Raw genomic sequence first — 25487 nt, forward strand, 5'->3', positions numbered from 1 at the left:
AGAAGACCTATCTTGCATAACTGAAACGAAAAAAACTGCGAGTCCGTGTTGGCAAATAATTATTTCGGTATTTGGAAGCTGAGTAAAGCTAAACTTGTAAATCAGAGTCACCTTTCCATAGTCTAGAACTGTAGAAGTAAATACTACAATAGCGTAATACTACAATGTAAAGATCGATAATGGTCTGAATTAAAAACAATGAGTCCCAGGTATAGCAGAAATGTGATGACTCAAGCGTGTGCTTCAACACACATATTAAAGGAAACCCCCGGTTCTATTCATGTGTGACAGCAAAAAGAGGAACCGAAACTTTGACGTTACTGATATGATGCAACACCTAAAGAAACATTGGAGACCGAACAAACACTTCGAAGTTTCTGTTCCTCTTTTTGCTGTCAGAACATGAGTAGAACCGCGACAAAAATGTTTACTTACTTTTTTGTCTGAGTCAAAAATAGTATTGTAACCCGGATTCCAGTATCAACATTGACATTTTGCATGGCTGGCCATGTATCCATAGTTACTGTTAGTATTGTGTCAATAACATTGAACCGGCAGCATATAAAAGGACGAACAAACTGCGCTCCGGTTAGACGAGACAGAACCAGTAGTGACCGGACCGTACTGTCTGGCGAGCGGCAACAAGAGAGGCTAGCGGCAGACTCAGCTATCAGACTGATCCACAGTTTTGGGGTACACGACAAGGTACAAGTAAGGATGCATTCTTAATGCTAATGTGTCTTCATGAACAAAAACCTCCCAATATTTTCTACTCTCGCTAGTAGCATGCATGCGTGCGTGACACAACTATGGTCTCCTTCATAGGATTTTAGTAGTCTCCACCAGAATTCTTTTGCGGGCTGAATAAATCGTAGAAATCGGTCTAAAAAGGGTATTAATCGGCCAGAGAAGGTTGGCCGCCAGAGAGGGTCAATTTGACTAGGATTTTAGCCGGGCGAGCCGACGAGAAATCGGCCAGCCCCCGCTGTACTCTGACATCCAGGGTACGTAAACGCGTTTCTACGGGCGTTGTATGCGCCCACCCGGCACCCTCGGCTGCGCTTGTAGCCCTGGATGCTAGCTATAAACTGTTGCTGTGATGTAATTAAATCTTAATGTTATCGGACCACCGCCACCGGATGGGAAGAAGTGTCGTATTTTAACCAAGATATTTAAGCTCCAGTCAATACATCGTAGGATGCACGGTGTTGTTACCTATGACGATATCACTGTGCGCCGTACGTCGACAGGGGGCAATTTGATTTTTAAATCGTTCCACCCGTTTCTACGACATACGGCACAATAGTTAGAATCTATATGGATGAGATCTCATCTCTATTGGTTGTTGAAATGTGTTTTCATGCAATGTTTTTCGTGCAATGTACTTGTTCCATACCAAGTCACAGCCTATAAATTATGCATTGCAGTAAATTCGGAATGGTGGCGTGTATGATATGGCGCACAGAGAGTTCGGTATTTTTTTTTCACGGCCCAGTTCCTCCACTGGGCTCAACTTTTTTCCACTGGCCCTCCCCTCGACCCAAGAATTTTTTTCCCGCTGGCCTTTCCTCTCTCCAATTTTTCATGTCTCTTTGCTCGAAGTACATGACGATAAAAAGTTCGAACGGAACAGCGGGCTTGGGTTTATCATGATCGTGGCGCACGCAGCGTTACCGCCGGCCTACCCTAGTTCATGATTGCGTCGCAAAACTTGATTTGAAGAGGGGCTAGGGGCATACTGGCGCGGGGAAATTGTTATGTTTAAACTTTCAATGTGGCGAAATACGAGTGGTTGCCCGTTGCTCCTTGTACTGCCGCCACTGGTATTACCTATTGGTATATGGACGGAATCTCCTAAAAGTTTTCCTCTAAAACGCCTGACTACTAGACATAATTTGCACATTATTTTCAAGATTTGCACGTAAAAATAGTCTGGACGTACAATTTTGCATGTTGCAAATACTGGTCAGGGCTATCCTAAGACCGTGGAATAAACAAAAACCTCCCAATATTTTCTTCTCTCACCAGCACTCATTTTCAACTTTATAGCGTGTTTATTATTTTCTTATTACGGTCAAATGTACCGAAATTCGTTGGGTTTGCAGGCTAGCGGCCGCTGGACATTTCCCTTTGATCATTGCTGGTACAGCGCGGAGGAGCGGTTGGAACGTGCGGGATACTGTGATATGTGACGCTCGTGCAGCCTGACTACCTGACTTCACATAAAGAAACCACCTCAATAATGACACATAAAAAATCAATAATGTTGGGTTCACGACCCAAATCATCTGCGGCCAGATAGACAGTGATTCAAAGGTAAAACAAAATGTGATGACTTTTGCAGCTAGCACACAAAAGGAAACCTTCGGGTGTCCATGCTAGTCATGTGTGACAGCAGAAAGAGGAACAGAAACTTCAACGCTTTTGTTTAAACGTCCAGCGCGGATGCAACCTCCAAATTCAAAGAAAATGGACACCAAACAAACACTTAACGTTAAAGGTTTTTATTCCTATTTTTCTTGTACCATGAGTAGAAACGCGACGTTTGAGCTTGTCTTTGTCTGCTGGGAGCTTCAAACAGAGGCAGTGTGCTGTAACACGTTCTTAAGGCATGTTATATGTATATAAACATATATATAAGGCATATATAAGCATGCATACGTATTTTTTTCCAATGATTAACAGGACGAATCATGGATCGTCCGATCAAGCTAACATCAACTCGGGAGGTGAACAACCGGAGACAGATCTACATCTCACCTGCAGCGGAGAAAATCCTCTCCAGCCTCCCGCCTCGCTCCGTCGATGTTGTGTCGGTTGTAGGGCCGATGAGGAAAGGGAAGTCTCATCTGGCAAATCTCCTATGCAGAAAGAGGTCTGGATTCCCTCTTGGAGACGACATGGAATCGAAAACAAAGGATTTCTGGTTCTGGATCTGTCCCCATCCGGTTCAGACTGGTCGCTATCTCATGGTTGTTGACACTGAAGGTGAGAGCGTTTTCTCAAGAGCGCCACTGACAAAATAGCAGTGGCGACTATTTGCTTACGTATTATGTTGCGGATCTATATGTTTGCTTATTATGTTGCAGATCTATATGTTTGCTTATTATGTTGCAGATCTATACGTTTGCTTATTATGTTGCAAGTCTATATGTTTGCTTATTATATTGCAGATCTATATGTTTGCTTATTATGTTGCAGATCTATACAGCAAATGCGAACTGTGTGTACAACTTTACGTCGCGAGTTCAAATGAATTTTCCAAAGTCCGGCATTACTCTGTGGCATGCATATCAAATTATTATTTTCCACCCTGACAAATAATATGAATGAATGGCAACATATGATTGCAGGTCTGGGTGACTACTGTGATGAGGAACAGAGAGATAAAGACACCAAGTATCTGGTTTTGGCCACCCTCATCTCCAACCACCTGGTTTTCAACCTCCAGGGGAACCCAGACAGTGGCTTTGTGACTAATCTGAGGTATGTCTTCTGCAGGTTATTTTCTCATCTGCCTAAACATCTAACAACGTACTATCTAACATGTTGATAGACGGATATTTTACCATCCTTTCAAAATTCCGACCAGGCACAAGTACAAGGAATTTTATTCTACCATTTCAGACTCATGGGAGACCTCGCAGAACGTATCCGTGTTCAAAGAGATGGTGGCGACGAGGGACAAAATCTTGGTCAGCACTTCCCCGAGCTGTGGGTGGCCGTGCAAGACACTCACCTGAAAACACCTCAAGTACGTGCCTGATGAAATGTCGAGGGCTAAGGGTCCTAGAGGTCATTTTCTCTAATACCACAAATTCAGACATAGCTTTCTATCTCATTTATTTACTACGTAAATTTATTTTCACTGGAAAACGTGATAACTGAAAAGGTCGTGATGACTCTTTCTCTAATAGTTATCCCCTATATAGTTTTTATATGGAAAAAATTAGATAACATATCCTTATCTCATTTTTTCCAGTTTGAATGGAATTCTTATATGTTGAATGTGAGCGCCAGGCCAGCCTCGCATCGATATGCAGCTTATTTATTAATATTTTGTGACATATTGTAGAAATACGGAAGACGCCTAACCGCTGACGAGTTCCTGGAACTCTTGTTGGAGCACAAAGATGGCCACACAACTGCGATCAACTCCCACAACAACATGACGTCTGCAGTGAAGGCCTTCTTCCCAAAGCGGCATCTCCGACTGATTCCTGCACCCTCCATAAACTCGGACGTCTTGAGGTACACACTTTAGTTTCCAAGCAGAACAGATATTTCTGACAGACACTCATTTCTCTCACGAACATTAAGGAACACTGCTGCACACTGCAGATATTTTTCTGTGAATTTCAGCAACCTTGGCAACGTAGCGGACAGCGCTCTACCGATGGAGTACAAAGATGCTACTGGAAACTTCACCCGTGAGATCTGGAACTCCGGCCAGGTCAAGAGGGTCAACGGAGAGGACGTAAAAACCACAGGTACTTAGCTAGTATGTGATTTGGCGTGGTTCAGAATTTTTCCTAGCAGCACTTCTCATACTCATTTAATGTATCTGTTACCACGACCATATGAACTCATAGCAATGGCCTTGCCACATCCTCTAGGTCTTCTTCACATCATGCGGTACTATATCGACGCCATCAACGACCCGAACGCCATGCCGTCTGTTCTTGGTGCATACGAGGCTATGGCGGAAGGAGAGTGCCGCCGGGCTTCAGAGGAACAGATGAAGACGTTCCAGAAAACTGTTGAGGAAACAGTGAAACCGCTCATGCCGACTGACGAGGCAACCTGCAACAGGAGAATCCAGGCTGCTGTGGACAACGCCGTCGCCAGGATGTCTGCAGACGTGGGGAAGTGGGACAAAGATGGGACATGGAAGAGGCGTCTCCAGGTAAATGTCCTTTATTAGATGTGTGACCAGTTGACTGTGTACATAAGTCACCCCATGCAATGTAGAAGCTATCATAAACATAGTACATCATTGTTTTTGCCAACGCAATAATTTAATAATTTCATAGCTATGCTGAGGTGACAAATGCAAAGGTTTTATTGAATGAAAGACCTTTATTGTACGTTTGTGCTCTAACAAGCTAAGTACAGGTCATGAATAAACAAGGGAAAAGAATACAGTGGTAACGCTTAAACTATACATGCTAATGTGTTCTACTATTAACTAGTTCAACTTCTTCTCGCTTCTTTAGGCAATTATAGATGTAAGAACATATTGGACTGATGATACATTGTTTGTCAAGTTTCATAAGGAATGCGAACTTTTCTATTTTGTCTAAATGTCTAAAGTTTGGGAACTTATCTATTATACACGTATACAGGGAATCCCTCTCATTTCTATATAAAGTACAATCAACAACAAAATGACTTTCATCTTCAATATTATCTAAAGTACAAAATTGGCAAATCCTTTGCTGTAGAGGAATGCGGTTATGTCTGCCTTTTTCTATGTGGAGTTTGTGTGAACTTATCCGGAGTTTTGTGATGGCTGTTCTGTGTCGAGTATTTGTAATTTTCAGATATTTTTCTTCGTGGTAAGTATCTTTTAGTAAATCTGTATGTTCGTAATTTGTTGTTGTTCCGCATTTCTGATATGAAGGATTGGAGGTACATGTCCTTAAGGCGTTGGTGGATAGATGATATAATGTGAGGCAAATTGAAGGTAGATGATAAGGACGAATGCCAAACATAGGCAAAACCGCATTCCTCTAATGTCTTACGAACACCAGTAGCCCAGCATTTGGCACCTACTGCTTCTAAATCAAATTGGCACATAAGTGCGTCTGCAGATAGACTATCAGCTGGCACATTCTGACGTATTCTGAGGTAGTGTTTGATGGTGTTGAGTGACGCTTCTAATCTAAGGGGATATCTCCCTAATTCAGCCATCACAGCAAGGTTACAAGAAGATTTGGGCACATTTAAAGAATGTTTGCAGAATTTTAGGTGCACGGCTTCGATTGGGGATGAACATAAGTTTTGCTGACATACAAAGTGAAACTCATGCAGTGGTCTGTTCCTCTCATTTCAGGCGAAGCTCAATAAGGAACGCCTTGACTTGCTCAATCTTAACAGCGCCAAGTCTAAGGATCTCTGCGAGACAATCCTGAAAAAAGTCGACCTTCCCGTTCGACTGAAAGTGGGAAGGGGAGAGTACAATGGAATCGGTGGATTCAATACATACGCAAAGGACATGGAAGACGTGTACAGAGCCTACAGGCAAAAAGGTGAGTGTTTTGGACGACTGGCTCAGTCGAAACACAGTTTTATGACTTTAATTTGTGCTATTTTACCCCGAAAGAGTGAGGTATTGTAACATCACACGTTTATAGCAGGTTTCCGTGCAGTGCAGTTACAGCATGTTACAGCCAGAAAGGACCATCTCTCATAGCGTTTTTGTTGTATATCTAGCTTCTGGAAAAGGCCCAGCAGTTGAGAAAGTGTTGGAGACCTTCCGTGCCACGGAGACGACAAGGAGGAACGCGATCATGGACACAGACAAGAAGCTGGTGGAGGAAGACCGCCGAGTTAAGGAAGAACAGAGAAAGGTGAGATCACCTCAGGCTCTTATTGCAATAGAATGGGGACTGTACCATTGTCATGAACTGTCAAAAATGACCAATATATAGTATTAGTTGGGCAGGGAAACTGAACCGCTGGCAGCATTTTCTTTTTTGAGGGATATCCCTAATTTTTTTTGACACAAAAATGTGTCTGCAAATAACCTTGATCTTTTGGTTGAACATCTTTATGCAAGTGATCATTTAAGAAGAGATTTTTGCACAACCCATGCTGTGATGCTTCCAAATAGGATTCTAATAGCCTTGCCTTAGGTACCCCACGCGACATTTCTCCTTTAAAAACGTCATACCTACGACCAAGGCACGCCGGGAGTGTATCTGTATCTGTATAGCCGGTATAACCGCCTTTCGGCGTAACACACCAGCTGTGCGCGAATATCCAGAATGCACATCCCTAGGTAGTACTAACCTTTGATAATTTATCGATAGAAACAAGAGGCCAGGGCAGCAGCAGAAAGGGCCGCTGAAAAGGAGAGGCTGGCAAGGGCTGAAGCGGCGAGGGCTGAGGCCGAGAGAGCTGCAGAAGAAGCCAAGAGACGGGAGGCAGAGGTGGAAGCGAAGAGACAAGAAGCTTTGGCTGAAGCTGCCAGGCAGGCACAGAGGGCGGCGGAGGAAAGGGCACGGAGAAAGCGAAGGAGAAAGATTTTTGGAATCTTTTAAAAGAGGTGATTGTAATGGGAGTATGACTTCAGTATGGGAGTTGGATACTTGGAAGAACAAAGGAATTAGAATCTTGCTTTGCAATATTGTGTTGCGGGAATAGCTTTGCACAGAAAGGGTTAGGGGCTGATGTACTGAATGTTGTGTTTAGAAGTACAGAGCAGCGACAAGAGAGACGAATATACTTAGTAATGTATTAGATAAACTTGATATCGATATGCTTATCATCCAAGTATAAGCTTAGTGCATTTTAACATCAAAACATGTCAAATATGTAACCAAGTATTTCCCCAAGTTTTTTTATCTCAACAAACAACAAAAGACTATATTACTGTTAAAATCTCCTAACCCATTTATTTTTCAAAGAGTCGGACAATTCATCTCCCACTGCCTCCTGAGAAGAAGTCAAAGCCCCAAATAGCAAGAATAGTTTGATAGAATAGAATAGATTAGAATAGCAGTTACCTTGTTCCTCTTACCTGTTTATGTATTGCGTATTCACTGTTTATGATCCTGTATACCAACTTCATTAGATTTAAGTAGAGATAGTCGGTTTGATAAGTATTTCGTTCACAGTAGAACTCCATGTTAGCATATAGTTTTATATCACCACATTTCTCTTGTCAATGTTTGCAATTACATACAGTGTTTACTTTAAAGATAGTGATGGTCATGATACTGGCATCGGTGTAATTACCACAGAGCACGGAGGTATTTCTTTTGGGTGCACATATGTAACGTTATGCGTGTGTGCTTTCTTGTGTGTTTGCAGTAGTATAGAGTAGCAGGAAAGCGGAGGCTTTGTAACCTCAGATCGAGTTGGCAGCCAGTAAATTTAACGTTGACCCCTGCGTGATCTTCAGCAGATCTTTCATGTATTATGTTATGTTACTGTACACCGCTTGGTGGAAATAAAGACATAATTAAAATATACAGCCATTGCGTTTCAGTATTGTTTTATAATGTGTCAAATCAATGCATTAATGCACTAAGGCAACAACATATAGATAATATTTTCCAAACTAGAGAAGAAAAATGCACATAATCACATGCAGTCAAAAATGATTTATGCGTTTGTCTCTTTAATACAAAACTTATTAAATAAGAAAAAGTGTATACACAAGTAGCAGCATCAGCACATACAGATGTATATGGTACACATTGCACAAATTTAGAAATATACAAAATTTGTATGATACAGCATCTAATATAAACAGGTGGGCTGAACAATAGCTTGTAACAAGATTGTTAGACTTGTATACATATGGCATTCGGAGCAGCATTACTTTTAACTTGGCCGCAACAGTGAATTGTTAACATCCTCTGTATTTGTATTAGGCCACAGCAAGTAAATGTTATGGATGTCATCCTCCTAAGACTCCAAATCTAATGCGAGCGGGCCGAAAAAAGCAAGGTTCCTACATTTTCAAATTTTGACTCAATCATTGTACAAATGTTTTTTTATTCAGTGGGAAGCTCACATATACACAGTCAGCATCACATATCACTGCATCAAAGTAAGAAACAACACATTAAATCAGAGCCTTTTCTTGTCTCCTCTCTTCATAGTTATCTGCTATCCACCTTCCGGCATGGCAACAGACATCTTTGCCCATTTTCGTCGACCACTGTCAGAAGGCAACAAAGTTTCTTGTTTTTTTCCCCAAATCAGGCAAAACTTAATGCGCGCACTGATGTCATCCATAAAAATTACTTGCTGTGGCGTTAAGCAATACACATGTATCAATTCATTTCCTTCAGCAAGCCATTCTTTGTTGGTTCATTGGTGTGCCAGACAAAATAATTTACACAGAAAAAAGTTAGAAGGACCTCAATATTTGCAAGGCAATGAAGAAACCCAAAGGAAAGCTATATGCAGCAATCGGTGACAATGAAATATGTCATAAATACAAGTGCATTGTTTTGCAAGTTTGTTTGAATACTAAGTACCTGTCTCAACTTTCTGAAGAGATATAAACTTTCGGAACAACATCATTTTTAAACTTGACTTAATACAATAATGATGTTGAACAATATAATATTTGGTACCTGTTTAAAGCTAAAACTTTTGATCTGACACAAAGGTCTTTTCACCAGTCACACATCATTTACCTTTGACCCAGTGTTGATGTCACACTTCAGAGAAGTCACGTGACAAGCCTCACTGGGTCAGTCTACTGAAGAAGACCAGAGTGACAGTCGAAAGCTCTAAGTGAGAACAAATCTTTGTATTGGATCAAAAGTTTAAACTTTAAACAGGTACTAGATATTCTACAGTTCAACATTACACCATGATGAGTTTGAATCAAGTTCAATTTAAAAAATGATGTTGTTCTGAAAGTTTAAAATTCTTAAAACATGTAACTACAAACATAGACGAACTTCCATGATAATATCTGGTACAAATGTACCATTATTGCTATTATACCGGGCTGTCTATTTTCCTCCTAGTGGTTTTCTACGACTGAGTTCCATTTTTTATCATCCATAAGGCCACACCAATTTAATTTGTTGCTTCTCGGATTTTTTCAGAAAACATCAGGAGCGCCAGGGCGAAAAAAAATATAAAAAAAACAAGCCAAGACACTCCATGATAGCCAGAAATGTTACAATATGAGCCATGAAGTGAACATACCAGACTGGTTTGTAGTTAAAACAATAGATTTTGAACTTTTAATGAAACAAAATTGCATTGTTACATTGAAAAACTGAAGAAATAGGAAGAAAAGGGACTTTTTTCAACTGTTGGGGACAAAACATGTCTTTCATTAAGCATTTTGCAGTTAATTTAGAACCCCACAATTTTTTTTTTTTTTTGCAAATCAGAAAAAATGGAGCGGGTGAATCCGAGAAGCAACAAATTAAATTGGTGTGGTCTAAGATTAAGTCAGTGTGGCCTTATAGTGGTGTATTGTTGAACTCTATATCTAGTACCATAATTGCTATTATACCGGGCTGTCTATTTTCCTCCTAGTGGTTTTCTACGACCGAGTTCCATTTCCTGCCGTCGTGCAGGTGCGGCAGGATAGTTCTGGGCGGCCGGGCCTGGAGTTCCCGCATGGTCGTGTGGAGGGACTTGAGCCGGTAGTCCCGCCAGTTCACGTGCTTCTGCAGGCTGCGCTGCATCTCCTGCTCGCTAGGGTACGGGTTCTCCTGTAGAACAACGTGGACAAGAACGGATGTCAAATTCTTTGAAAAGGAATAGGAGTGCGTCATAACAGTTTTGGGTCTGCATCATAACATGACTATCAGAAAGCAACCTGCATTTCCTTTATTGATTCACAAAATGTCTATCTATTCATTGAGCTATACCACATTTTTTTATTCAAACATTAAAGATAGAACAGAGACGGGGGGCGACACAGGTTATCTGACACGAAAGACCCTTTGCTGCAGTTACGTGTTTCCGATGTCACGTCCCGGAAGCTGCAGTAGAAGGGTCCATTCCGTGAACAAGGCTGACGGAGTCGGCCGAAAATTTGGGTCTCAATTTACTTAGTGTTGGCTAGAACGTTTAGCCCTTTTGGTCATAATTAAAATGGTGGTAATGCACTCACGTTACGAAGATTCATTTTCACACTACCACTTACATATGACAAAGCCATAGATTATTACAAAATGAAATCCAATATGAATGAAATACATCGGAATAAATTTCTAACACTGTTATGAAGAACAAAGATACTGAAAGGTTGACGGACGCAAGTCCAGTTTCCCATTAAATGAGGAAAACTATCAAATGATAGAACACGGTACAAAGTGCAAGGCAAATTGAGTTTTAGAAGCGTTTGTTGCGGTAATAAAATTTGAGCTATCGAGAAAATCAAGAGGTCAAACTTTTACCACATTTGTGGAAGGGTTGACATAAGAGGTAACTATCACGTATTTAAGAAGTCTATAGATATATTTCTTAAGACAAAAGGCTCTTTACTCACGTCTTCCTTCATCCGGTTGATGACCTGTACCGGGGCGTTGTCTAAGAAGAACTTCTTGGACAGTGTGAGGACCTCCGCCCCGTCACTGACCAGGATCAGACTGGGCTGGTTATCAAACACCAGGTCTACTAGGCCCTGCAGGACAACGTGTAGATTTAATACTCCGTAAAGAGTTTCATCAGCTTGGTACGGCCACAACAATGTAATTAGTTCTCGGATTCGCCCAGTTCATTCTTTTCTGATTTGCAAAAAAAAATTCAGGTTTTGAATCAACTCCAAAATGCTCATATTTTGTTCCAAATGGCCGAAGAAAGCTCTTAGTTGTACTGGTTTGATGAAAAGGTTAAAATTCATTGTTTGAATTATAAACAAACAGGCATGTTGACCTCAGGGCACCTATCATAGCTTTTGGGTGTATCAGAGGATGCCTACATCTTTTTTATTTTTTTTTCTCCCTGTTGCTTCATATTTTCTCTAAAAAATATCCGAGAACCAACAAATCAAATTGGTGTAGTCTAAGTCACTTAATAAAGAGACTTCTTTAGACCCAACCAAGTGTTTTATTCAGCCTAGACACTGAAATTGTGTGCAATATTGACTTAGTTGTGAAGTTAGTCAGTAATTACTTTTTCAGCACCAAGGACAGAGCCATGTTACGGTTTGTAAACTGGAATCAAAGCTCAACAAAGAGACTCTTTTTTTTACACAACAAAATTCAACCGGCATTTCGGTGACTGTCTGCCACCTTCCTCAGGGCAATTCTGACTGGTTCACATTGCACAGCACAGGTGTCGCTGCTACAGATGCGTCCGAAAAACGTAAAATATTTACATATCTACACGGTTAAAGGAAACCATATCTACGATGCGCTCCCAAACGTACAGACATAAATGTTGTCAAGTAAAGATTTTCCCTGAGGAAGGTGACAGACGGGCACCGAAACTTTGGCTGAATATACTTCTAAACAAATATCCAACTACCGAATATCAACATTGAAATTAGACTCAGCTAACCTGGCTCTAAAATCACAATTTACATAAATTTTGCATTGTAACGTGGAGTCGTTATACGTTTACTATGTATGTGATTCTCTGGAAACGTAGTAGAGCAAAAGCGATGAGAAGAATTTTCAGAACTTACAAATACTCCTCTCCTGTTTAAGGACTTGATCTTCACAAAGACTGGCTTGTCCTGAATTTGTGACGTCATGCTTTGGTCATCCGGAATCTGTAATCAACATATGAGTACACCAAACACGTGAATATTTCTTTAAGCTACCGTAAGCAGACACAAGATTCTGTCGCAACTTTTATTATCATAACTTGTATTGGTCGTGAAAGTATCACAATAAACAGCAATTTGTCAGACTGCTTTAGAAATGCCTCTAGCTTTCAAATAATTAATTTGATCCAATGCTAGTTCATCGATATCAAATTTGTCTTGTGGGGTGGTGTGGCGTAACGGCCTAGTGCTCGACGCAGAACCAGGAGGTCCCGGGTTCGGATCCTGTCATGTCACCGATCAGAACTTGATACCCAGAAGATGGAAAAGGAGCTTTACACGGCTTGCCTTACTCAGAAAAAAAATGAGTACTGGTATTGTCTAGTGAGCGGTCACCTAATATCTTGTCATTACAGTTGGAACAAAAAAATGTCGCAGAAACCTATACCTGTTCTTGTAAGATTATGCTTTCCGGCATCTTAGCCAAACACTGTCCTTAAAATTTTCCTCATTTCACTCAGGTGAAAATGCGTACTCTAGCGTTGGTGGAGGCATAGAAAATTTGTGTGCCGTCCGAATCTCCATGTCCTGTCATAACATGTTGGAACAAAAAAGATGTCGCTTGCAAAAAACTACATGTAAGACTGTTTCGATCTTAGAGACCACATGTTAGAGAATAGTTCAACCTTTATTGTTACCGCATAAATATATTCTGTACGTAAGATGACGTTATCCACACATGTATTTAGCCTTGTTAGATCTTTAGTTGTAGAGGACCATACAAAAGTCCCTGTACTTTTTTAGTGTCGATAAAGAATCTCTGCATACCTGTTCTTGTAAGATGATGCTTTCCAGCGACTTAAGAACGCTGTCCTTAGACTCCGGCGTCTCCTCCTTGGTGTCGATGTTGATTTCCGGTCTCTCCAACTGCCGGACCCGCCAGCTGCCCTTCCTCATCTCCGCCTTCCGCCGCTTGAAGTCTATGAACCTCTCCCGCAGGAAGTGGTGATGGTCCCTCTTCTTGTTCTTCTGTCCCAGCTCCTTCAGAACCTTGATTGTCATATCTGGGTGAACATGTAGTTGGTTTGTTGGTTTACTTGCTTATTGTTTTGTACTTACAAATAAAACGAAATATAACAATTGAGAAATAGATAGACATCATGCATGGAAGGGCCGAAAACCTGGTGGTTTATCTTAAATTACCATTATTACTAAAGGGTCAAAAACACAATCCGTTAATAATTTCATCAGGTTGGTAAGTCGCTGAAAAAGTATTTTTTACACAACTCAGAGGTTTATTCAGTCATTTCAGTGACCGTCTGTCACCTTCGTCAGGGCAATTCTTACTGGTTCAGTTCTGAGTGATAGTGCTATCTAGACGTGTCCTGGCCAAATCCTATGTACCTATTTTTGGCATCTCGTCTTTTGGCGGGGTGCTTTCCTTCGGTTCCACCATCTGTAACTTCTTCAGAACAGAGCAGCTTCCCTGTAGGAAACAAGTGTAGAGAATCAGTGATGATTGCAGGACAAGATATCCCATCGAAAAAGACTGCTTGAGAACATGATTTTGAAAACATCAAGAAGATATGAACGTACAAAGTGTGTTGCGTGCGTTCCATACTGTAAAAAGACTTGCATTGAAGGACAAATACACTAATTTCAGTTTTGATGCCTTTGAATCCAAAATCCTCCTTGCAAAGGGTGATCCATTGGTTTCTACCAGTCCCGCACATACTGGGGTGATATTTGACCCAAATCCATGTTCATGTTTGATGACTGCCTATTCCACTAGGAGAATGTGGTGACGTAGTGTGTCCACTTAATCTAATTAAATGGCTATATAATCACTACTCTGTTAACGTAAATTTCTTACCGACTTGATGACGTAGATCCAGTCTGAGTCAGTACTGTCCTTCACTAAGACTGTTCCCCGTCTGAGAAATAAGGAAATGATTTTTAAATTTGTTAAAGTATGAAATAATGTTTTTTTTAATATTGAGGCCACACGAATTTAATTTGTTGGTTCTCGGATTTTTTCAGAAAAAATATGAAGCGACAGGGCGAAAAATAAAAAAAATAAAAACAGGTCTAGGCATCCTATTATAGGCTTAAATGCTACAATATGAGCCATGAAGTCAACACAAAAGGCTGGGTTAAAATTTAAACATTGAATTTTGAACTTTTAATCAAACCACTGCAATGATAGATGGAAAAACTGCAACAACTAGGAAGAAAAGGACTTTCCACAACTGTTGGGGGCAAAACATGAGCATTTTTCAGTTGATTCAGGACCAGAATCAATTTTTTTTTTTTTGTCAAATCAGAAAAAAAAACGAAGAGGCGAATCCGAGAACCAACAAATTAAATTGGTGTGGCCTAACGAATGGTATTGAACAAGACATGAGTTAAGAAAGGATCTTTTAAATTGTAACAGCCAACGACAATGCTGTGCTTGGTGTGATATAGTGCTGTATAACTGTCATCCTACCTGATATAGCTGAATGTCATTTTCTTCGGAACTTTGTGCAACATCTGCAGAGGCCATCCTCTCATGAACCGCAGGCTCCTGTGAGGCAATGGTGAAAACGGAATTACTGCCGGAATTTGGAATTGTGATAGTAAAAGTCAGTATTAGTCTTGGTCAAGTTCAACATTTGACATTTTCATTATGCGTTGTGAATGCGCATCAAATTTGCCGTCACGTTAAAATACACACACAGAGACTTACCCTAGAAATGCAACTTGAGCCTGTTCCTGTTGAGTTAAACCCTTAGTCTTTGCAATCTTCTCAAAATCCTGTAAAGAAACCAGGATTATCTTTGACTTAATACACTAAACCTTAAATTTGAAAATATCCTATTCAATTCAACGATTGAACAGAAAAAAACACTCTGATTTATTCATTTTCAAGTTGCTATATTTCTTCCAGATCTGTACATGACTTATCACAACATCGAGGTTTTTTGTTAAATTCACTTACCCGTCGTTGTATATGGAGAAGTTCTATCGTCTTCTTAGCTATTATTGTACTGGTGTGAGTAGTGCCGTTCAGTATGGCCCTTTCCTGTTGGAAATAATACAGTGATCAGCTTTTTATGTTCACCTTCGCAGAAGGAAACATGTTGTTTTTATTTTGCTCTGTTTCTTCTTCTGTTGCAAACACATAAGGTCAATGACCTGAACCGGGCGTCTGTTATCATGGTAACTGGTGCTGTAGCAGGCACCCTATGGTGTTGGGTTACATTATGTAGCAAGTTATAGGACAGGAGTTGGACTTGTGTAATCATGTATATGAATGGGTTTGAGTAAGAATAAACAGAGCAGTAGTTTATTAGGCTAAACCATGTAAAGGTATATTAACATAATTTATGCATTCGCTTTGCAAACGTTACCTTTATAGTTAAAGAAGATTGGCTTGTTGAATCGAATTTGATTACTCACCCCAAAACAGTCGCCCATGTGTAGGAAGCCTGTCGTCCGATATCTTCCCGCCGACTCATCCCACTCACACTCCATCGCTTCAGAAAACACAACAAAAACGTTACTAAACTAGTTGTCATAAATTCTCATGCCTGAATAAGTTTTTCATACCATGTACAACAGTTATAAACGGTGCACATTACGTACACCATTTAAGTGCTCACGGCAACTTATTGTAGTTGACATAATTAGTATTACCTGGTTAACAGACGCGTTTACAATAAATATCTTGTGACATTCGAAATTTCAATGCCCCGCCTGGGAAAAGTCACCATAAGCAAGTCCCGGTAGACTATTTGCATCTCTACATTTTGAGGTGAGGTAAGGTGACATTTTATTTTTGCATTTCAGAATCTGTATTTTTTTCTGAGCTGACATCACTCCTGGTTCAAAAGGTACGTTTCTATGGATGTACTTGTACATGGACGTCCCGATTCAAAAGGTACGTTTCTATGTACTTGTACATGGATGTCCCGATTCAAAAGGTACGTTTCTGTGGATGCACTTGTACATGGACATCGTACCTTGCCCTGAGAGTATGAAGTACACCGCCTCTGGTCTGTGGTTCTCCATCACGATGACCCTGCCACGTCCAAAACTGGTCCAGAAGGAAAAAAAAATTGCGGAAAAAGTTTCACAAATGACATCTACACAAATTACCTATTGCCAAATGCAGACAATCGTTGTCACTCAGTAGCCTGTAACAGGCTTCGGAAAGCGGCTGGAAATATGCCAGCAGGGAAGTTTGTCCGCCGAAGAGTACAGTTTGCGCTTCCGAGCGAACCAAGTCCCGTGGCATGTTTAATCTGTCTATTTGGCCAATTTCTGCTCTTTCCAGCCGCTTCCCGAAGCCTGGTAGAGGCTTTTTATTTATTTATTTATTTATGACGATTTACCACATTTGTGGAAGGATTGACATAACAGGTGACTATCACCTTTTCAAAGATGTCAAGCCTGAGACCAGACTGTAATGTTTGAACCACTCACACCGGGAAGGTCCCCTACTCTTTTCGATAAGTGTGGTGGGTTCTTTAACGTGAGTGGGGTGTGGCTCTCCCAAACACGGGACCTCCTGAGTGAAGTGAGGAAAGTTGTGTAAAGTACCTTTCCCATGGGTACAACGTCGCGGCGCATGTTCGGACTTGTTTGGGTACGACTCGGAATCGAACCCGGGTCTCCCCATTTCATAGTCCAGTGATGTACCACTACATCACACGACACCACATGGCTATTTACAATGTGCAAACATCTCTCTGAGACCTCTCGTAGCATGAACTGGCAAAGATTATGATAATCATTTACGTACCTTTCCTGACATGCTGGATAAACTTTCTAAACGGGAATTAATTTGCGGCTCCAAACGTCTCACTGACAGACGGCTTTGGTGCGAGAATGTCGGATAGCCTAAGGAATAGATCCACTCTACTTTATACATCATACGTTAAACGTACCATTGATAGAAGCCAGCTTCCGTCAGTTTCCTCTGGGCCTCCAGCGGGTACTCAGCAATGGTCGTCCTGATGATGGAGTTTACCGCAATACTGGCCTAAACAAAACATCACGTTACCGTGAAATGTAGGAACACCACATTATCACTGTAGACTTTCAGGCTCATTTTGATGTCAAAGCATTATAAACGACTTTATAGTAAAATATTGAAATTTATTCCAACACAAGGTTTCACAAAGATCAATTTCTTGTTCAACTAACACTGTCGTCTTCATCAGGATAATTAATGACCAATCACTTCAAAACACCATCTCGCGAGAGTTACGGTTACAGACACGTGACGTTATTCACACGATACGTGACGTAAGCAACTGATCAAAAGTGCCAGGAAGTTTATATCGTCCACCGTCTCAGTTAAGTGATGGCTGGACATTGTTAATGTGTAATACGTAATATCAGCGAGCAATGGTTATATTGAGTGGAAACCCCAAGCCACTTGGAGAATAACTGTGTCAGTGACCATCCATGGGATTATCCTGGAGATCAGTAAAGAAAGTGGCCAAGGACAGATCAAGATGAAAAGAAAAAGTCATGGCCTATGTCTCGCAAGCGCGCAAGGGTGGAAGAGGATAAATGTCGTACGTACATGTTTGGTTTCCTCCGGTGTTCTGTGGCTGGGCTCAATCGACAGGATCTCTCTGGTCTTGCGCGACACACGGACATCCTGGAACATACAATATTTGTATATCAACAATCATTCTGGTATACGTCAGGGGAACCCTACGGGCTGGTTACCAAAGCTATTTTCTCTGCCGAATGTTAAGCCCTCTCGGCAAGTAGGGAGAGAGAGAGGACGAAAGAGATTTTCTGAATATACTTCTGTAGAAATTTATCATTTCTGATGTCTCAGAAACCCTACTCACGAGTCATGAAACTTCTGGCTAACATTGTTCAATGTAATAGTGTGATGTTAAAGGCGCAATTTACTCTATGAAAATTACCAATTGATAATTCAGGCTAACATTTTATATTGTAATATTGTTGGATAAGGTTATTGATTGATGTTTAATTTGTAAAATTTACTTTTACTAAAATTTACTTTTTATTTACGTTTACTAGTATTGTATTACCATTATTGTTATAAGGTGGCAAATGTTAGAAAGCCATTTTTTAACGTACATGCTGTTAGAAGTGATAATAGTAGTTGTAATGTATGTATTATGTAACAAGACTCCAGAAAGAGTAGTGATTGTATCGTTACTAACTAACAAACTCGGCAGCTAGAATAGGTTTGGTATGTGCATTGTATATGATGATGATGATGATGATGTACATTGTAACCAGGCCTGTGGACCTAACCCTGCAAATTGAAAATCATAAGCAAATTTGATGTAACCAGTATTGTTCTGGTTACAGAGAGTTTGCCCTCTTTAGAGTTTGCATGATTGACGTTGTCACTCACCTGTTTGTTGGCCTTGAACGCGGTGACGTCAAACATCGGTTCGTTTTTCCTCTCGTCTTTCTTCAGACTGGCGGCATTTCCCGGCGCCGGTCTCCGTATTACACCCTGTTCATCAGCTCTGGAGAGGGAATTAGACGATAACATTTCCTATGGTTTGTATGACTAAAAGCAGTTTTTTTTTTACTTGGAACCCATTCATTGATTGTCGTTCATAATAATTTGAACGTTATGACTTGAAACATGCAATGAGCAACACATAGTAAATGATAACTTTACGTCCAAAAACAAATTGCAAAAGTCTCAACAACATTATAATAACAAGTCGAACTTATTTAAGAACAGACGTAGAAATTTGACTTTTCCCACTTGTTTGTGTGATTTCTACCCTCTATTAGAAATTATAAATCCTAATTTACAGAAATATGATATTTATATTGGCATTCTACGACATAAGCTGTCGCTTTCCACTATTTTTTGCTCATATTACGGATGCTCTGTACGATTTACAGTATGGTTTTCATCGGTGAAAAACATACCAGGCAGTTACACTCAGTACATAGAAACCAGACCCCTGAAGGCTATCACATATTATTCACCAATGTTTATTAGAAACTGGTGTTTCTTCGTTTTTTGGGGGGGCGGGGGTCTAATCGCACACGCTTTAACAATATAGAAATCTGGCTTCCCTAGTCATACATGTACATAGTGTGTGCGATCTACGTGCAATCGCCCCCCCCCCTAAAAAAACAACGCCGACCCGAAACTCCCGCAAAGGAGGTTAAATACTAGTAGCCGCCCAGATGTGAGAACGTCCTTGGCATTCTCATTGCAAATCCACGACAATAATCAGTGCCTTGTCTCTGAAAGACGGGTTGATTTAGTAGTCGTTTACCGGTGCACCTGTTCACTTCGTAATGCTCGTATTTGCCAGCCATAAATCTAACCACATGCCACAGTATTTACACCAAGCAATTAGTAGCACTAAACGTTTTCTTTCCCAAAAGGTGCTATTAAGATTCCGTCACGTACTTCATTACTTTACAGTCCGGATATTTGGTTATTCTGTAGTTTGGTCAGCTATGATTAAACCTCCTTGTTGAGGCGGACTGTTTTTACGATATGTTTGCGTTAGCAGAAGGGTTTGTTTAAAGGAGGAAACGTTATCTTGGCGGTGGTTGTTGGGCAGACATTGTACCCCTGTCGCCGGGCGTCGCTAGTTGTTGACACGGCGGTCTACACAAACAGTGTTTTCATCAGTTAGGACAAGATGATAGCGGAGCTTTTCAGAACCGTGGCCTATTTTGGGATAAATATAGCCCATTTGTTCCTTGCGCGTGCCAGACGAACTGTGTTGCATAACCCTGATGATTTCTCGCGTAATATAACCTCAAGTGGACTGTTTTTATGTTTTCTGTGTTCAGATTAGGTGTTCTTTATTATTTGATGTTCGGCTCATGAAGGCAGGTGACAAATAAATCGTGTCCTGTGTGCGGGTACGCCATACAGGAGTTGTAATGAGGCTTGAAGCGTCCCTCTTTAGAATTTCACTCAGGCCAGAGAAAGCGGGTAAACCGTGGACTGTGGAAAATTATCCCGCATACCCTGTGTGAACATACCGAAACAGACGCTCGTCTTGCCACGGTGACACTGTTCTGAAAACGTAGCCTCTACCAGGCACCGCAGATCGCTGGAAAAATAGTAGAAATTGGCCGAAATAAAGGAATGATATACCAGGGGAGCTAGCCGACCAGAGAAGATCCAATTCGCGACCCACGGGTCGGCTACCTCCCCTGGTACATTATTCCTTTATTTCGGCCGATTTCTACTATTTTGTACTTTTAAAAAGCAGACGACGAGGTACATTTTACTGCAGATTGCCCTTTGTATGATAGCGAATTAAAAAGAAGCATTCTTTTCTATTATAATTTCAGATCTGCCAATTTTCTTAAAGCAGAAGCTAAAGACGAGGTACGTTTTACTGTAGATTGCCTTTTGTATGATAGCGAAAAGAAGCATTTTTTTCGATTATAATTTTAGGTATTTGAATAGTATAGAGAAACTTATATTCCTTGCAGCATTCGATAAACCAACTCTAACTAACCATACAGCCACCTACATTTATTCAGTTACCAAGAAGCAAGAAGACGTGGAAAGTACTTGCCAAGTATTTTATATATACATCTATATGAATGTCTCCTCGACGCATAACACACAGCCTTTACATTCTTGCTCTCTCCCAGACTTGTCTTGTGATTTGATTGGAATAGTTTCCAGTAGAACATCACTAGGGTGACCGGGATGGCTTCTGACTCGTTCTTGTTGGCTTTGTTAGCTTGAGTGATGTCGGGCTCGCCCTGCACTTGACAGCGGCGCAAATATCATCGGCAAATAGCTTCACCAGAGGTAACCGTTCATGATGAGAGACGAGAAAATAATTAGTCCGCACTTTGTTCTTAAATCCCTTTCCCTCGAACGTTTTTGCGGACGTTGACTTGTAAACAATTAGCATGCTTTCCGTGTACAGTAATTCCAGTTCCACATCGCTCAGTAGTGGTAGAACACATACCACAACATGATAGACTGTAAACAAACCACACTTCACACACGCCTCCCGACAAAACGTTTTGAATTTCAACTCTAACCGTCGGCCGGTCGTGGCATGCTAACAGTTTTCGCAAACCTTGAAATTTCACGTGATTTCACAAAAGCTATTAAGCCCTTTTTTCTTCTTTACACAGTGTGAACGTGAGTTCAGATTTGAGATGACCTGACTACAAAGGGTTTTTGTTCAAACAAAGCTCAGATCTTGATAGAGTGTTGGACAAAATGTTTGTAATTTGCTAACAGTTGAATTTTCACGTGATTTCACAAAAACTATTTAGCCTTTTTTCCTTCTTTACACAGTGTGAACGTGAGTTCAGATTTGAGATGACCTGAGTACAAAGGGTTTTTGTTCAAACAAAGCTCGGAGTCTTGACAGAGTCAGGACCGGGACCGGCACGGGTCATACGTTGCCAGGTAGAGTGTCGCTGGCGGGGAGGGGAAAGTATGTGGAGCCCCCTCGGTTCGAGTTTACTCGGTCACAGTAATGGCGTTCTATCAGCAGCTGGTTCTATTGTGGGGGAGCCGTTTTTTTTTTCTCGGTGGGGGATGTGTACACCTGAGCAGATTAGTTTAAACAAGGAAACCGCGGTAGCGTCATATCCCTTGCGATGTAAATATGTAGGGACTCTAATGTTTATGTACAGAATATAACATCATCATGACACAGTCGTGCAAAGTGACAACTCAAGTTGGTGTTCCCTGTAAACTTAAGATTTTAACAGAGAAGGAAAAGATTGTAGTTTAAACGTTCTTCGCTTGACTATTCAGATATCTGCGAATGGTGTTTTTGTGACAAAAACTATCATTCAAAATGTACAGTATTTGGGCTATGCGGCATTCGTAAGCTTTTCCATGCCTAACACACTGTATCGTATGGCTTCTCCAGGTATAGAAGCAGGCTTGCTGTACACACTAACCGCATTAGAGAGAGGAATTGTCCGGTGTTTTGCTGGAAAATAAGCTCCAATAATCCTATCATTCAAGTTCAGCGACAACAAAGTCTTATATCGTGAAAAAGAAGGAAATGACATTAGCCTGGTTCAAAGCACGTTTCCACCGACACAAAAAAAAACATCCCCATGATTACACTTACAATATCAACAATTCATGGGCGGATTTGAAGAGTTTGTTCTATGTAAGCCCTGCTCGTAGGCTGACTGGCAACCTTGTGTTGTCTTTTGCTTGGAAATAATCTCTGTAAACAGCCACTTGGTACATGGCAGTACCCGAGTACTTAAAAGCGTTTGGGACCAAAACTGTGTCTTATCAAACAAAAGCGCATTAGACTTTCAGATAAAGACACAACATCGACGTTTTCGAGTATAGAGCAAATATGGACTATGTGATAGCGGCTATGATCTGAGAACTGACCCTGTGACATTGTTCAATAGAAATTTATAATTGGAACGTACACCGATAAATTTATAGTCTGTGAGTCTAATTTTAACTTATCTGAAACGGCACTGATTTTTTTATCGAGCACGTAGAATATTAACTTTAAAGCAACAGCTTTCAAGCTTTATCTCTTACGTTTAGAATATGTTTTATATTTTTTTTTACCAAGGCACTACCTGGAATGATGTTAACCATTGGAGACAAACAGAGAGGGAGTAAATGTATGGAAATGACAGATATCATCAAGACCAGACTTACACAAGAAAGTGATCCAGATGCAGGCGATGCAGCAACATAATTAGCCTTCCCACCCTGCAGAATTTTTCGAGATGTATTTTCTGTATGAGAAAGACGAAGGAAGAAAAAAACACAACAACTGCTAAACATGACAACGTTACAAAGAATTGTTACATCTAAGAAGAATGATAGCAAAGATATGAATTCATAAATTTTCTACATTATTACTCTACGTATATATTCGTGAGTAGAAACGGTTGGGGTTGTGGAACGGGGTAGAAAAAGGTTCATTTGTCACGAAACTTCGACAGGTAATTTGTGGTAGGTCGATTCAGAGCACGGTAGTATGTTTGCCCCCAACATACCAACCCTGACGACATCCCACTCATACTCACACAAACTACCAACTGCAAAATGAACGTCAAACATTCCCGGCACAAAAGCGCAATGTTTATAGTACAACTACTGTTTGTGTCCACACCTTGTCGCTTACTCATACCTAAAACACTGGAGAAGTAACACTGCAGAAATCGGTAGCAAAAATATGTGACATTTGGAAATAAAACTTACCTCAGGTAGTGAAGGTAGAGGTTTTGAAACGCGAGGAAGTCCTTTGCTCTTTTTGCTACTTTTGGAAGAGTACTTGGACTGGTGGAGTTTAAGGATTTGAGGTCCAGTAGTTGTCGTTTGTTTCTGACTAGTCTGATGCAGTTTCGGAGTTTGAACTTGATGTAGTTTCGGTAAATAGTCGGTCTGGCTTGATCTCAATCCTTCCTTGGAGCTGACGACGTGCACTTTGGTTCTTTTTTCCTCAATTTTCGGCAGCATGGTCCAGTTTTTCCGGTCCAGTTCCGTGTGTTTGGAGTCCCTACTGTCGTGTTGGATTCCCGATACAGCGGCTAGCTCTGCCTGTTTCTTCCGGCGGCGAATCCGAGACTGCCCCATGAGTTCCAGCGCTGCCAGAGCGCTCTCTTTCCGTCTTTCTGTGTCCAACGCATCCACCTTGGACGAAATACTGAATCTGGGGCCAGTCGAAGACATTTTGGGCCCTCCTTGTTTACCGTACCCGAGGTAGACTCCTGTGGTGCTCATCCCTGCTGACCTGAAACCATCTCTGGTTCGTACGTAGGTACCGGACGGTTTTATCTGTCACCCCACGCGGCGCCCTGGGCCGTCCCCGGTATTGTCAAGCACCTGTGGGCACAGAAAGGACGATGTTAACGTATACGGCCGATAACCTTACAAGTGGCACGGCTCTCCGGTGGCATAAGGTCCCGGGAACAATGACCAGCGATGTCGGGCGCTCCCCACAATGGCGACCGTGGACTCCCGTCAACCTTCCCCGTTGCCAATGGCTACCGGGACGCCATGTTCTCGTGTTGACACATGGGAAGACTCACGTTCTTACGGCCGGGAAAGTTTAATTAAAACGGCATCAGCAGCCATCAAGCATGTGTGCGCCCTTGTGTCGATTAGCACACATGTTTGTACAGTGCGTGTCCGCTATCGTTTACACACCACTAATATCTCCTTAATCTGGCTACAGGCGGCCGGCAGGTGCCTACAGGTGGACACAAGGTGACAGGTATCATGTTAAAACATATCGTTTTATCTCATCTAACTTACGTCACTGAAATAAAAGTTTAAGTTTCTACATTTGTGGGAGCGGTAAGAGATATTTGTGGAGTTTCTTCAGCACAAAAATGAGTACATATTTTGTACCAATTTCTCTTCCGAAAGTTTCTTTGTTGCTATAAATTGTGTTTGTCATTTTCTTCCTCAGGTGACTGGGAGTTTTTTCAGTCCATTTTGTTTCCGACAAGATTCAGGCAATCTGCTTTGGTAGAAGTAGAAGATAGTTGTTGCAGTCTCCAAGAAGCCGCTGCATATGTTGTAGATACGCGGTTTGTTAACGTTGGCAACCTCTTTTTTCACCAGTGACATGATAAATGATGTTATGTTATGATCTTATCTATGGAAAGGCGAAAACGTATGAAAGAAAATGTCCACTCATCTATCAAATACTGTCATAAGACGCCAACCCTAAAATTTTGTCTTACTACAACATGAAACAATTAAGAGAAGTCACAGAGGCTCTTTATTCTCTACAGTTTTAAACGCGCACGTAGTCAGGACACAACAAAGTAGGGTAAGATTAATACGTCAGTAACCTAGCGGGCACACTTGATCGTTACTGGGTGTCACCCATGTTCCCATTTTTGCGAGTAATGACTGTTGCGCGGTACCAGTATCTATCTAACCAAACATAAACCGCCCATTGCAAGGCGAAAACAAACAGACCGGTGGCATATTGCTCTGGCCTTGGGGGGAAAACAGATCAATTAGGTGAAAAGTGAAGTTTAATCAGTATCTACAATCTGTGAACACGACGTAATTTGTCTTAGTTAATTGCTGTTTGAAGTCAACGTTATGGGCGTT

The 25487-nt window shown here is 41.1% G+C and overlaps 2 protein-coding genes across 5 annotated transcripts in view; one reads left to right on the forward strand and one right to left on the reverse strand.

Moving 5' to 3' along the window:
- Positions 1-435: 435 nt before the first annotated feature.
- Positions 436-8176, forward strand: LOC109466265 (guanylate-binding protein 5-like). 3 transcript variants are annotated; one of them, XM_019763962.1, is made up of 10 exons: positions 436-711; positions 2686-2988; positions 3354-3486; positions 3628-3754; positions 4076-4251; positions 4363-4490; positions 4617-4906; positions 6056-6251; positions 6436-6572; positions 7056-8176. In XM_019763962.1, exons 2-10 carry the CDS (start codon positions 2694-2696, stop codon positions 7263-7265), a joined length of 1692 nt encoding a protein of 563 aa, XP_019619521.1. In that variant the 5' UTR covers positions 436-711; positions 2686-2693; the 3' UTR covers positions 7266-8176. The 3 variants fall into 3 exon arrangements, with proteins under 3 accessions (XP_019619521.1, XP_019619519.1, XP_019619520.1); XM_019763960.1 differs by having other exon boundaries at positions 439-711; positions 7035-8176; XM_019763961.1 differs by having other exon boundaries at positions 439-705; positions 7035-8176.
- Positions 8177-10142: 1966 nt separating this feature from the next.
- LOC109466269 (cyclic nucleotide-binding domain-containing protein 2-like) overlaps positions 10143-25487 on the reverse strand; it is a 31794-nt gene continuing 16449 nt past the window's right edge. Inside the window, exons 2-17 of one of the 2 annotated variants that reach the window (XM_019763971.1) lie at positions 23619-24242; positions 23070-23149; positions 18813-18930; positions 17997-18074; positions 17353-17447; positions 16426-16499; positions 15863-15939; positions 15402-15485; positions 15150-15217; positions 14910-14987; positions 14295-14355; positions 13826-13907; positions 13250-13485; positions 12341-12427; positions 11201-11335; positions 10143-10418 (exon numbers count right to left, since the gene is read on the reverse strand). In XM_019763971.1, coding sequence (XP_019619530.1) covers positions 10236-10418; positions 11201-11335; positions 12341-12427; positions 13250-13485; positions 13826-13907; positions 14295-14355; positions 14910-14987; positions 15150-15217; positions 15402-15485; positions 15863-15939; positions 16426-16499; positions 17353-17447; positions 17997-18074; positions 18813-18930; positions 23070-23149; positions 23619-24140 — 2058 coding nt within the window. In that variant the 5' untranslated portion in view covers positions 24141-24242 and the 3' untranslated portion in view covers positions 10143-10235. Of the gene's footprint in view, positions 10419-11200; positions 11336-12340; positions 12428-13249; positions 13486-13825; positions 13908-14294; positions 14356-14909; positions 14988-15149; positions 15218-15401; positions 15486-15862; positions 15940-16425; positions 16500-17352; positions 17448-17996; positions 18075-18812; positions 18931-23069; positions 23150-23618; positions 24385-25487 lie in introns of those variants that run through there. The other variant, XM_019763970.1, reaches the window with a different exon arrangement.

The sequence above is a fragment of the Branchiostoma belcheri genome, unplaced genomic scaffold, assembly GCF_001625305.1.
Source record: "Branchiostoma belcheri isolate BF01 breed outbred unplaced genomic scaffold, Haploidv18h27 scaffold161, whole genome shotgun sequence".
Taxonomy (NCBI): domain Eukaryota; kingdom Metazoa; phylum Chordata; class Leptocardii; order Amphioxiformes; family Branchiostomatidae; genus Branchiostoma; species Branchiostoma belcheri.

What these genes read in the sequence shown, in the direction of transcription:
- LOC109466265 (XM_019763960.1), top strand. Translation starts at nt 2,694, where the DNA reads ATGGATCGTCCGATCAAGCTAACATCAACTCGGGAGGTGAACAACCGG. An exon ending in AGAGGACGTAAAAACCACAG is followed by an intron (nt 4,491 to 4,616) that starts GTACTTAGCTAG and finishes CACATCCTCTAG; the next exon opens with GTCTTCTTCACATCATGCGG. An exon ending in CATGGAAGAGGCGTCTCCAG is followed by an intron (nt 4,907 to 6,055) that starts GTAAATGTCCTT and finishes CTCTCATTTCAG; the next exon opens with GCGAAGCTCAATAAGGAACG.